Genomic DNA, 12,778 nt, shown 5'->3' with positions numbered 1-12,778 from the left:
AGGGCGGCAAGCGGTCTCAGGATGACGGTAACGCATTCCCCTCTCTCTCATTCTTTCCCCCCTTCCCTCGTTTCTTGGGGCACCGGCACCCGGCTGACGGGGCCAGGCAACCGATTCCCGGGTGACGGGATCGGACGCCCATATCCACCCTCGTAGTTTGGGGCACCGGCAACCGGCTGACGGGGCCGGACAACCGATTCAGACTTCTCCTTCAAAGCCGAAATACACGGATTTTTTAATTATGAATGGTGATATTTTTTAAAACGGGTCGTTGTCCTTTCTTTTAATTATGATAAATTTCGGGTCGCCTAATTGGGAATGATATGATTTTGATGTAATTTTGAAAAAGTCTGGTGGCTCCGTCATGATTGCTAATGAAGGGCTTGAGCCGATATTACGAGATTTTCGTGTGTTTGGTATTGTCGGGTTTTTATTTTCTCTTTTTGGTTGATATTTGTTTTTGCAAGATTTTGCTGATAACGTTTTTGGCTTGCGCGAAGCTAGGCTTTACATTTTTTGGCACGACTTATCTCTCCGTAGGTTGAAGTTGTACTGATATTTACCATATACAAAAACACATGTATCCCCTATTTTTTCAAATTACAAAAAATAGTAATTCACTAACTCGCTGACTTGGATCGTTTTTATTATTTTCACTTTTATTTTGTCGACACACAAACGCTTTCTCTATTCGTTATCTTGTTTTCCCATTTTCACTTTGCCCCTTGGCTTACCAGACTTATTTCATGGTAATAAGAACAGTAATCCTGGTTATTTCCATCCTTGGTCCTTTTATGTCAGTTATGTCAGTGGTCCGGGAAAAGCTGTCTTATGTTTTGGATTTGATTTAGATATGTATAATAAATTCGAACTTCCTTCATTCGGTGTAGTTATCAGACTAACTTTTATTATAGTTCTGAGTACATACGAAAGCTAGCTTTAGAGTGGGGTACATATGCTGTATTTGCGAAGTAGCCTAGGTCTGCGTTTTCGGGCAGATGCCTGTGGCCCAGCTGATTACAAGATTTAGCTTCGGGAATCCGCTGCGTTGGCGGTTTGATGTGCTGGTTGAACGGCACCGCCGTTAGTGGGATATTGCCCGAGGAGGTTTAGGTGGAGGTAATGTCATCTGCGAGTCCTCAGCGGTAACTCGGAAACTATGCAAGAAATTCCATTTGGGGACTGCGTACCTGTACGTAATGATTTAGTTTCCTGAAATCTATTACTAATTCCATTTTTTTCGGGGAAGACTGATTTTTTTAGGGACTAACCAAACAGGGGCGACCCAAGGGGTCTTTTTTAGTTTTAGGTATTTGTGGCTTTCTCTAAAAAGGGATATCTATTCGTTTTTACGTGAATGGGAATATTGTCGGTGGTCAGGATGGGGTGTTTGACTGCGTTCGAAAATGTGAAAGGTGTCGCTTCGTCGTCTTCGCTTTGACCGTCTTCGGCAGTGTAAAGTCCCCCGAAAGCAAGAAGATTGTTGTCTATCTCCAGAGGATTGCATACGAAATCGCCTTTGTTCAAGTTAACTGGTAGCTTTATAATATTTTTACTTCGGGGCTTGATAAAAAGTTCGTCGGTTCCCCTATTAACTTCGGTTATAATATTAATTGCCGTGAAAAGGATTTCAAGTTTAAGTTCTTCAATATTTATTTTGGCTTTTCGGTCTGTCAAGAAATCCATTCAGAGAAGACCATCAAAGTATGGGTGGAATTTGAAAAGTAATAACTGTAATTCGCCATGTTCTTTAAATTCTGTAGGTATGGACAGTGAGAAGCTTTCTAGGAATGTCGTGATTCTAATTTTTGTATGGCGCTTTGCGAAATAAGGTTTAGGTCGACGAAAGAATAAGTGGAACCATTCGTTTTTCATACTCATAGAGTAAAACGGTATACAAGATTCGTTGAAAAGTATGTAACAGATAGAAGGAAGCGTTTCCGATCCTATGACGCATATATATTCTTGACCAGGACCAATAGCGAATAGCCCGCGTTGCGCATTCTTCGCATTGCGGCTTTAAAGGCGTCGTAGTTTAGTCATTCACCAATTCAAGGTGCATAGCCTTTGTCGAAAAAGAGCATAGAAGTGCAATGTAATCGTTATCTGGTCTTTTCCCTCGAATTTTGTAATGCATCCTTAATGGTCTACAACGGAATTAAAGAATAATAATTTAAAACATATACAATGCATATAACGTTAGCTTTGAACCTTACCCAAATTCCTCAGATTAGCGAAATAACTTATCTAGATGTCCACCTGGATAGGCATCTTACATGGCCAAGGCATATTAAAAGTAATAAGCTTGTGAGGTATCCCTCACGCGGCCCCGCCCCCCAGGTACATATATATTTAATTTAAAGACCCACGGAGGGAACATAGATTTATGTACATCAGTTAAGAGCCACGGAGGGTATTTAGATTTTGGACATTTAGGACATAAATTACATACATAGCTAAGCATTGGGCGTTAGATCTCATCACAAACATCACGCCCGCGTCATCAACATCACACAGCGCCAACACCGCCTTGAACACATCAACATCCCACAGCGCCAAACTATTATCTGCAGAGCCAACACCACATTGACAGAACCAACACGAGGCGATGAACACATCAACATCCCACAGCGCCAAACCATTATCGGCAGAGCCGACATCATACCGGCAGAGCCAACACTGCCTCGAACTTATCAATCACCGCGCCAAACCATCATCGGCAGAGCCAACATCACACCGGCAGAGCCAACACCGCCTCGAACACATCGTCGTAATCACGGAAGAAACAAGGAGCAGCCCCGGTAAACCACGTGGCTGGCGGACAAGGAGACCTCCGCTGAGGGCCAACTGCGGGGGTGCAGGGAACAGCGTAGAGATAGGCTTAAAACATAAGCAAGCCATGTGAATAAAATAACTTTATTAATACACAAATGCTCAACTTCAAAATTATTCTCCCCAATCCCGGTCACTAGGAAACAGGGCGGCAAGCGGTCTCAGGATGACGGTAACGCATTCCCCTCTCTCTCATTCTTTTCCCCCTTCCCTCACGTTTCTTGGGGCACCGGCACCCGGCTGACGGGGCCAGGCAACCGATTCCCGGGTGACGGGATCGGACGCCCATATCCACCCTCGTAGTTTGGGGCACCGGCAACCGGCTGACGGGGCCGGACAACCGATTCAGACTTCTTGTTCGCGCCATAAGGGCGCTTAGTTTCGAGCGGCAGTGTAAGAGCGAGCGCTGCACTGGCGCTTGCACTCCCGCTTGCACTCCCGCTCTCCGGTGCTCTCCCGCTCCCGGCGAAACCCACCACTCCGCGGTCCAGTTTGGGTTCCTCTTTAGTTTTAACTTAGTTTAACTTAATCTAAAATCTGAAGTGAGCCAATAAAGTGCCATCCCATCGTGAAGTCGATCTCGCCGCTTTCTTCTTTTTTGGACTTGTGGGAATTTCCAGCTGCAACCACCCCCATCCAACTTCTACGGCCGACATCCGCCACGATAGCCGGGCTTATTTTTTGGACAACTCCGCCCACTCCATTTCATGGTCCTTCGAGCCGGATCTATCCTGATCAGCGCCCCCCTTTGCGGATTTTTCCAAGATAAGTACGACTATTTTCCAAACCTTTCGTCCGTGGTCGCCATATTCCTTTTCCAAGGCGTTATTTCCATCCGAGTCCAAATTCCAAGTGAAAAAGTGAGAAGTGATATATAGATGCCTATATACAAGAATATAGGTATAAAAAACATACGCCTAGCCGCAGTGAATTTTTTTTCGATTTTAAAGTGCAAAGTGCTTTGCCAATATTGGCCCTCTACATAGTTTTTCACTGTGATCCGCTAGTTTCCAAGCGTACATACATATATATTCGCATACATAAGCTCCCCGCTATTCTGCGAGCAGCCAAAATTTTTCCATCAAATACATACATACATACATGAGCAGAGCTTAGCGCTATTCTGTGCTAAGCATCGAACTCCATATACACACATACATATATTTGGGCAATTTTTATTTTGTCTCCGTTTTGTTCATATGCAAGCATAGGCACTTACACGATTCAAATAGTAACGAGCAAAACACACGGCACCAATCCTACATCCATACGGGAATTCAAAATCGAGCGCAAAAAAAAAAAAAAAAATAATATTTTTCGAATAATCGTCAAAGAAAATTTCAAGGTCGATAGCTATTTTAGATTCGTTTTTCAGCTAGTTTTTTTTGGCTTCTTTTTTCTTGTGTCGCAAAAGTGGTTAAACTTCGATTGTGTTCCTAAATTACAGAAAAATTTTTGCCAGAGAATTCCAAATCTAAATTCTGCTCCTAGGCTATCGTACCACCAGCCATTTAATTTTTTTGGCTATTTAATTTTTTTTTAAAATTGATTGTCGAAGTTTTTCTTGCGGTTGATGTGTCGGTTTTTTTTTTTTTCCATTGTTTCGGTTGGTTTTTTTTTTGTGTTTAGCTATTCAGCCTTTTTAGTCGTTTGGGTTGATTCTCTCAGCGAGATTTAGCTATTTTTCGTCAGGGAGCATTCAGCTATTGTTTGCTGTTTCCAGAACTCTTAGCTATATTTAGCTATATTTTTCGTCAGGGAGCATTCAGCTATTGTTTGCTGTTTCCAGAACTCTTAGCTATATTTAGCTATATTTTTGTCAGTGGGCATTCAGCTATTTTTTGTTGTTTCCGTAACTCATAGCTATATTTAGCTATTTTTTCCAATAAGCGTTTCGTAACCGGTCGCTATTTTCTAGCTATTTTTCTAGCTATATCAGCTAATTTGCTCCAAACCGAGTCTGCGGGTCAGTTTTTTATTCGTTTCCTTAATTTTTTGGCGGCGGGAAGGCCTTCCGATTTAAACAGCGTAGCTGAGTATGCCCGTTGAGGGTGACAAGAAGCCAACGCCGACACCAAAAAAGGAAACAAAGACCACCCTTTCCTCTCCGCTGCCTTCTCGCGTCAAACAAGTGCCCAAGTCCGCTAGCCCGAGACCTAGAAGCTCGAGTGCCACGCCAAAGATCAGAGATCGCCCAACGACGGGCTCAAAAACAAGTCCGAGAATTGTCGTCTCCAAACCGGTGGCGAAAGCGTCGAGCGAATCTTCACTTGTGGAACAGCCAGAGAATCCCTCTGCATCCGGGACTAAATTTCTGAGGGTCACGCGCGCTAGTAAGAAAATGTCGGTAGCCGAGCAGCCAACGGCCGCAACCGCTGCGTTGCACAAATTCATCGCTGTGAGCGATCGCGTCAGCGCTTTCGAAGACAAAATCAATACTCCTGGTCAGGCTTCGCAATCTTCACACACATTTCAAGTCCATCTGCAGCAAGTGCGAGCCTTATGGGAGAAGGTTGAAAAAGAGTACGAAATCTGCTCTGACCTCATTGCCCAGGAAGGATCCCTCAGCACCTTACCTCTCCTACAAGCAAAGTATGACTATTGCTACTCCGTATACGCGACATGTGCAGCTCAGATTAGCGAAACGCTAGACAGAGTGACGCCTCAAGCCGATCCAGCTCTTCCCTCTCAACCGCTTATTTCGTCCGGTTGCCGGCTACCGCCCTGCGATACAGAAGTTTTCGATGGGGACTACCTCCGATGGCCCACTTTCCGGGACCTGTTCACGGCAGTTTATGTTAACAACCCCAGGCTGACACCGGTCGAGAAGCTTTTCCATCTCCTCACCAAAACTAGTGGCGAGGCAAAGGCCATAGTGTCCAAATCCCCGCTTACAAATGACGGCTTCGCGTCAGCGTGGGCAGCGCTTCAAGACCGTTTCCAAAACAAAAGACTTTTAGTCAACAGCCAACTCAAGCTTTTGTTCAACTTGAGCTCCATTTCTCAAGAGTCGGGACATGCTCTAAAGGAGCTGCAGTCTACGATTCAGGGGTGTCTAACAGCGCTAGCACATTCCAATATCTCCACTGACAACTGGGATTGTCTGTTGGTCTTCCTGTGCGCCAGCAAACTGCCAAAGTTAACCCTTTCCTTATGGGAACAGTCGCTAACTTCGAAGTCCGAAATTCCGGCTTGGGAGGAGATGAACACCTTCCTAAGCGAAAGGTATCGGACACTTGAGGCTATCGAGGATATGAAGCCGACTCAGTCAGTTCCCAAAAGGCTGCAATCCTTCGAGACCAAGGTCACCCCCAAACAAAAGGGGTGTGACTTATGTTCTAAGGAAAATCATCCAATCAGATTGTGCCCGCGCTTTCTCAACATGTCTGTCGACGCGCGTTCCGGCTACATCAAAAAGAAGCAGCTATGCCTGAACTGTTTCGCTAGAGGCCACCAGCTACGTGATTGCACGAGCACACATAGCTGTTTCACGTGTAGGGGGAGGCATCATACATTGCTGCATCGCGGCTCCCCCAGTTCCTCAAGCACGACTTCCTCAAACGCTCGACCCACGAGCTCTCCAACCTCGGCGCCCTCGGCGCAACAATCCTCCAGTCGCAATGCATCCGCGAGCACCTCAACGGTGCAAAATTATTTCGCTGCAAATACTACAGCCGTCCTGCTGAGCACGGCAATTGTTGACGTGTGCCATCTGGGCACGAGCTACCGAGCCCGAGCTTTATTCGACTCGGGATCGGAAGCCACCTTCATCTCCGAACGCATGTTCAAACTCCTTAAGTTGCCTTTCCGAAAAACCCAAACACAAGTCTCAGGGCTAAACCAATCGGTTTCGGCAGAGTCAACGAGACTCTGCCAGTTTGCTATCCGCTCCCCTACTAAGCCGGGTCTTCAACTAGATACCGCAGCCTATGTCCTTCCGGAATTAGCGGGCAAACTGCCCTCCCATCCAGTTCCCAGGAATTCTTTGCAAGACCTGCCCGATCTCCAATGGGCAGACCCAAACTTCTTTGAAAGTTCCCAAATCGATTTACTGATCGGAGCTGATATTCTACCGTCGGTGATGATGCAAGGCACTCGGAGAAACATTTGTGGCTCCCTCCTAGGCCAAGAGACCATCTTCGGCTGGGTACTTACCGGGCCGATCTCCAATACTAAGGCCAACAGAGTCGCATCCTTCACGACTCAAGTACACCACCAAAAGGAAGATTCGTTAGACTCGCTTCTTAGCAAGTTCTGGGAGGTGGAGGATCTACCATTCCAGATGGTGAAAGAGTCGGATTCCTATTGCGAAAGGAACTTCCTCCGGACTACCAAAAGAGACGCAAGCGGGAGGTACGTGGTTACGCTCCCATTCTGCGACCCCGAAAACTCGGGGTCCGATCTGGGATATTCAAGGTCCATTGCGTTAGCTCAGTTTCTTCGAAACGAGAATCGTTTAAAAAGAGACTTTCCGTTAAAAGAGCAATATGACAGCGTGATTCAGGAGTATCTGGATCTGGGTCATATGCACGAAGTTCCATCGACTCATAGTTCCCCCACTTACTATCTTCCACATCACGCGGTAATCAAGCCCGAAAGTACTACGACAAAGCTTCGCGTTGTATTTAACGCCTCCAGTCCATCTGCGAATGGAACCAGCTTAAATGATATTCTTCATGCTGGTCCAGTCCTGCAATCCGATCTGACCATTCAAATTCTGAAATGGCGATATTTCCAATATGTGTTCAGCGCGGACATCACAAAGATGTACCGTCAGATCTGGGTCGATCCGAAACATACACCCTTTCAAAGAATCCTGTTCCGAGATAAGGAGGGGGATATTCGAGACTTTGAGTTGAAAACAGTTACCTTCGGGGTCAACTGTGCGCCCTTCCTCGCTATTCGAGTGCTGCAGCAGATAGCAGAGGATGTCCAAGGGGCGTTTCCAAAAGCCAGCCACATTCTTCAACAACATATGTACGTCGATGACGTTCTGGCAGGGGCAAATTCCATATCTGAGGCCCATAGTTCAATCCAAGAGCTACAAGCAGCTCTTAGCTCTGCTGGTTTCCCGTTGAGGAAGTGGACTTCAAACCACACGAGCATACTACAAAATATTCCGGCCGAACACCTCCTTCATAGCGAGTTCCTCGATATCGATACCGAAAGCACGGCCAAAACGCTCGGGATTCGATGGAGGGCTAAGTCCGACGAATTCTACTTCGTGCCGCCAGAAATAGTGGTGGAACCCTCCTTTACAAAGCGGGAGGTGTTGTCCCAAATCGCGAGGTTGTTTGATCCAGCCGGATGGCTCGCTCCGTTTATAATACGTTCCAAAATGTTTATGCAGGAGATTTGGCTACAAGATTTCAGCTGGGATGATAAGCTTCCCAGCGAAATGAGTCAGAGGTGGCAGGCGTTTCTTCATGAGTATTCCGACCTCAACCAGATCCGCGTCCCGAGATGGGTCTGTTTTCAGCCTGAGATCAAAGTGGCGTATCATGGATTCTGTGATGCGTCCCAAAAGGCTTATGGAGCGGCGATCTACGTGCGCGTCGAGGTGGGTCAGAAAATACTTTCTAACCTCCTCACATCCAAGACCCGAGTCGCTCCCGTCAAGACCGTGTCCCTTCCACGGCTAGAGCTATGTGGCGCCGTGTTGTTAGCCGAAATGGTAACGGCTATTCTTCCTAATATGCCCACACCAAGTTCCGACATACGCTGCTGGACCGATTCGACCATCGTTCTGGCCTGGTTACGGAAGCCGGCGTGCAACTGGACCACGTTTGTTGCCAACAGAGTGGCCAAGATAACGCAGGCAGTACCAGTCGACTGCTGGGCACACGTTCGATCCGAACAAAATTCCGCCGATTTAGCTAGTCGAGGCGTGTCCCTACTCGAGTTAGCGGATAGTCAACTTTGGTGGCACGGGCCAGAGTGGCTGCAAGGGCCACAAGAGCTGTGGCCAGCCCAAAGCATTGTGCAACCGAACACAGAGCTCGAGCAGCGCGCGGTGAAGGTGCATTTCAGCCAGGTCCCTTCTGACGAATTTCTCGAACGCTTCTCTAAACTGGACAAAGCACTGCGAGTCCTGGCGTATGTTCGGCGCTTCCTTAGCCGCTGCCGTAAGGGCGCGATCTCCTCTACTTCCCGACCCACGAGGGAAGAAATCCGAGAGGCAGAACAAACGCTGATTTCCATCGCGCAACGTCGAGCATACGGCCAAGAGCTGAAGCACTTGGCAGAGAAGAAGCCCCTTCCGGGGGCAAGTCCAATTTTAAACTTGTTTCCGTTCACGGACCAACTCGGCCTCCTAAGGGCGTGTGGTCGCGTCACAGCTTCTAGAGCCCTCCAGTATGATGAACGGCATCCAATAATTCTGCCCTACGGCTGTAGACTGTCTCGCCTTCTCGTCCAATTCACCCACCAGATTACTCTTCACGGCGGTAGTCAGTTGATCGTTCGCCTGATCCGATCGAAGTATTGGATTCCTAAACTCAAGAATCTGGTCAAGGCAGTGGTGAATCCGTGTAAGATCTGCACGATTTACAAAAAGAGACTGCAAACTCAGCTGATGGGCGATCTTCCAAAGGACAGAGTGTCCTTCTCGAGGCCTTTTACATATACGGGCATTGATTATGCCGGGCCGTTCGAGATTAAAAACTATACCGGGAGAGCGTGTCTCATTACCAAGGGATATGTATGTGTATTTGTGTGTTTTTCCACGAAGGCTATCCATTTAGAGCCGACATCCGATCTCACCGCCGAAAAGTTCCTAGCCGCCTTCGCTCGTTTCGTAGCTAGGCGCGGGTGCCCAAGGCGGATTCATTCTGATAATGGCAAGACGTTTGTGGGGGCAGCTTCTCTACTTTCTCGGGACTTCCTTCAAGCCGTCAAAGAGTCTGTGACTGATGTACACAGCCATCAGGGACTTGACTGGCGCTTCATCCCGCCCGGGGCTCCGCATATGGGGGGTCTGTGGGAAGCAGGGGTGAAAAGTTTCAAAACTCTTTTCTATAAAGCCACGGCTACGCGCAAGTATACATTTGAGGAACTTGCGACGCTCCTAGCCAAGATCGAAGCTTGCCTCAACTCCAGACCCCTATCCCCGATGTCTGAAGATCCCTCCGATCTGCTAGCCCTCACGCCTGGCCATTTCCTGATTGGCGGGCCGTTGCTTTCCACGGCTGAGCCTGAGATAAAGGGCGAAGCCAAGTCGATAATCAATCGATGGCAACATTTGAAAGCCCAACATCAGCAGTTTAGTGCGCGGTGGAAAGAGGAGTATCTCAAGGAACTCCACAAACGCAACAAATGGCAATTTCCGACCCGAAACATCAAAATTGACGATATGGTGGTAGTTAAGGAGGATAATTTGCCCTCGAACGAATGGCGGCTCGGCAGAATTGTTTCTGTTTTCCCCGGAGCCGATGGCCGAGTTCGAGTGGCTGAAGTCCGTACGGCGCGCGGCACAATAAAACGGCCCGTGCATAAGGTTATCCTTCTCCCTATGGAGAGCAAGGAACCGGCTACTTCCAGCCATTAATCTATTTCCGTCTGCGAGGTCACATACTAAGCCAACTTTTTGTCTCTTTTCCTCGCAGAACAACTTCAACATAATGGTGCCGCGTCCCCGCACAGCCCAGGATTTGGATAGCAGACGTACCCGAGGTATTCAATCCTACCGCTGCCGAGTCTGCCGGGGCATCCATCCTCTTCGGAAGTGCAAGAGGTTCCAGAAACTGAGCGCTGAGAAGCGCCTTCGGGCAGTGCTGATTAATAAGTACTGCTCGAATTGCCTCGCCCACGAGCACTCAGGAGGGACCTGCCGAAGCACCGAGGGATGCAAAACGTGCGGGGGGATCATCACACCCTGCTCCACATGCACGAGGCGGTGCCATCAACCTCTCGTCCACGCACCGAACGCCCCGCTCGTCAGCCCGTCTCCAGTGATCCTGCTCGGCCGGCGGCCCCCACTCCAGCGCCGGCTCGCCATCCCGTCCCAAGGGAACCAGCGCGTTCAGTGGCCCCCACTCCATCTCCGACCGTGGCGGCTTATCTGCGACAGAGGGTGGTTCACATCCTCCCGACCGCCTGCGTGCTGCTCGACACCGGGAGCACCACGTTTGAGATGGGGGCCCTGATCGACCCGTGCATGGCGGTCAGCAGTATTGACCGGTCGTTGGCGACGGCATACCGGCTGCCCGTCACGCAGACAGGCGAGGAGGAGGTCTGCACGGCGACCATCCGATCCCGCACGGGCGACTTCAGGCTCGACGTCGTTTTAAGGCTCGATCCCAGCCTTAGGATTCGCACGCCAGTACGGGCTCTGAGTGACACCATCCGGGCCAAGTTCGAGGATATCCGGCTCGCGGATGAACAGTTCCATCGCCCATCGACCATTTCCCTCGCGTTGGGGTCAGACTTGTTCCCCAAGCTGATCCAACCGGGGTTCCTGAAGCTGGAAGATGGGCTGCCCGTCGCTCAGAGCACCGTGTTTGGATGGACCGTCTCCGGAGTATGCCACGAGGAGTAATCCTGACTCTTGCTGCCGCAAGGGGGGGGAGAATGTTCGCGCCATAAGGGCGCTTAGTTTCGAGCGGCAGTGTAAGAGCGAGCGCTGCACTGGCGCTTGCACTCCCGCTCTCCGGTGCTCTCCCGCTCCCGGCGAAACCCACCACTCCGCGGTCCAGTTTGGGTTCCTCTTTAGTTTTAACTTAGTTTAACTTAATCTAAAATCTGAAGTGAGCCAATAAAGTGCCATCCCATCGTGAAGTCGATCTCGCCGCTTTCTTCTTTTTTTGGACTTGTGGGAATTTCCAGCTGCAACCACCCCCATCCAACTTCTACGGCCGACATCCGCCACGATAGCCGGGCTTATTTTTTTGGACAACTCCGCCCACTCCATTTCGGGACCTAAAGAATCTTCTTAATCTCCAATTTTGTATCTGTTGTAGTTCTTGAGATATCAGCGTTCATACGGATAGACGGAAAGACGGACATGGCTCGTCTTCGCTATTGATACTGATCTGGAATATATACACTTTATAGGGTCGGAAACGCTTCCTTCTACCTAATACATATTTTTCAATGAATCTAACATACCCGTTAACTCTACGAGTAACCAGGACTTGACAGAATCAAATACACAATGATAAAAAACCTTGATAAAACAACAAAAAAAAGAATTATTAACCTCCAAAAGTCATACCAAACAGTTACATTCCACAAACATACAAAAAAAGCTTAATAATACCGATCCTAAAACCAAACACAGACAAAACTTGCTTAACTCGTACTGACCGATCTCACCAATCTCATGCCTAGCAAAACTACTTGACAAAATAATAGCAAAACGGCTGTGGTGGGCTGTAAAAAATGACAAACTAATCCATTATAGTCAAACTGGTTTTAGAAAAGCGAAATCGGATATAGACAGTCTACTACTCATAGACCACCTTTTAGCACGAGCTTTCTCAAGAACAAACCACGCATCTATCATATCCCAAGACTTCGCCAAGGCCTTCGATATAATTGGCATCCACTATATACTTGATCAACTTGTAACCTGGCCCAAAAATTATTAACTGTGTACGAAACTGCATTACAAATAGAAAACTACTCGTGCGCATTGACTCTGACATCTCCTCCTTTCAACCAATGCAAAGCTCCTCATCCTCAAAGCTCCCAACTCTCCGTGGTCCTTTTTGTGATTGCATATAACTCACTAACTGAAAAGCTCACACTTTGCCCGAACATCAGCCCAAGCCCATACACAGATGTTCTTTTAATTCTGTAGGTATGGGCAGTGAGAAGCTTTCTAGGAATGTCGTGATTCTAATTTTTGTATGGCGCTTTGCGAAATAAGGTTTAGGTCGACGAAAGAATAAGTTGAACCATGCGTTTTTTATACTCATAGAGTAAAAGGGTATACAAGATTCGTTGA

The 12,778-nt window shown here is 47.9% G+C and overlaps 1 protein-coding gene across 1 annotated transcript; it reads left to right on the top strand.

Moving 5' to 3' along the window:
- The first annotated feature begins 3,194 nt into the window (after positions 1–3,194).
- LOC121530409 lies at positions 3,195–10,378 on the top strand. The gene has a single exon (XM_041819438.1). The coding sequence runs from the start codon at positions 4,871–4,873 to the stop codon at positions 10,376–10,378; it is 5,508 nt and encodes a 1,835-aa protein (XP_041675372.1). The 5' UTR covers positions 3,195–4,870.
- Positions 10,379–12,778: the final 2,400 nt, after the last annotated feature.

The sequence above is a fragment of the Drosophila eugracilis genome, unplaced genomic scaffold, assembly GCF_018153835.1.
Source record: "Drosophila eugracilis isolate 14026-0451.02 unplaced genomic scaffold, ASM1815383v1 contig_1444, whole genome shotgun sequence".
NCBI lineage: Eukaryota > Metazoa > Arthropoda > Insecta > Diptera > Drosophilidae > Drosophila > Drosophila eugracilis.
Note: the sequence above shows the minus strand (reverse complement) of the source record. Positions and strands in the feature narration are given on the sequence as shown.

What these genes read in the sequence shown, in the direction of transcription:
- LOC121530409 (XM_041819438.1), top strand. Translation starts at nt 4,871, where the DNA reads ATGCCCGTTGAGGGTGACAAGAAGCCAACGCCGACACCAAAAAAGGAA.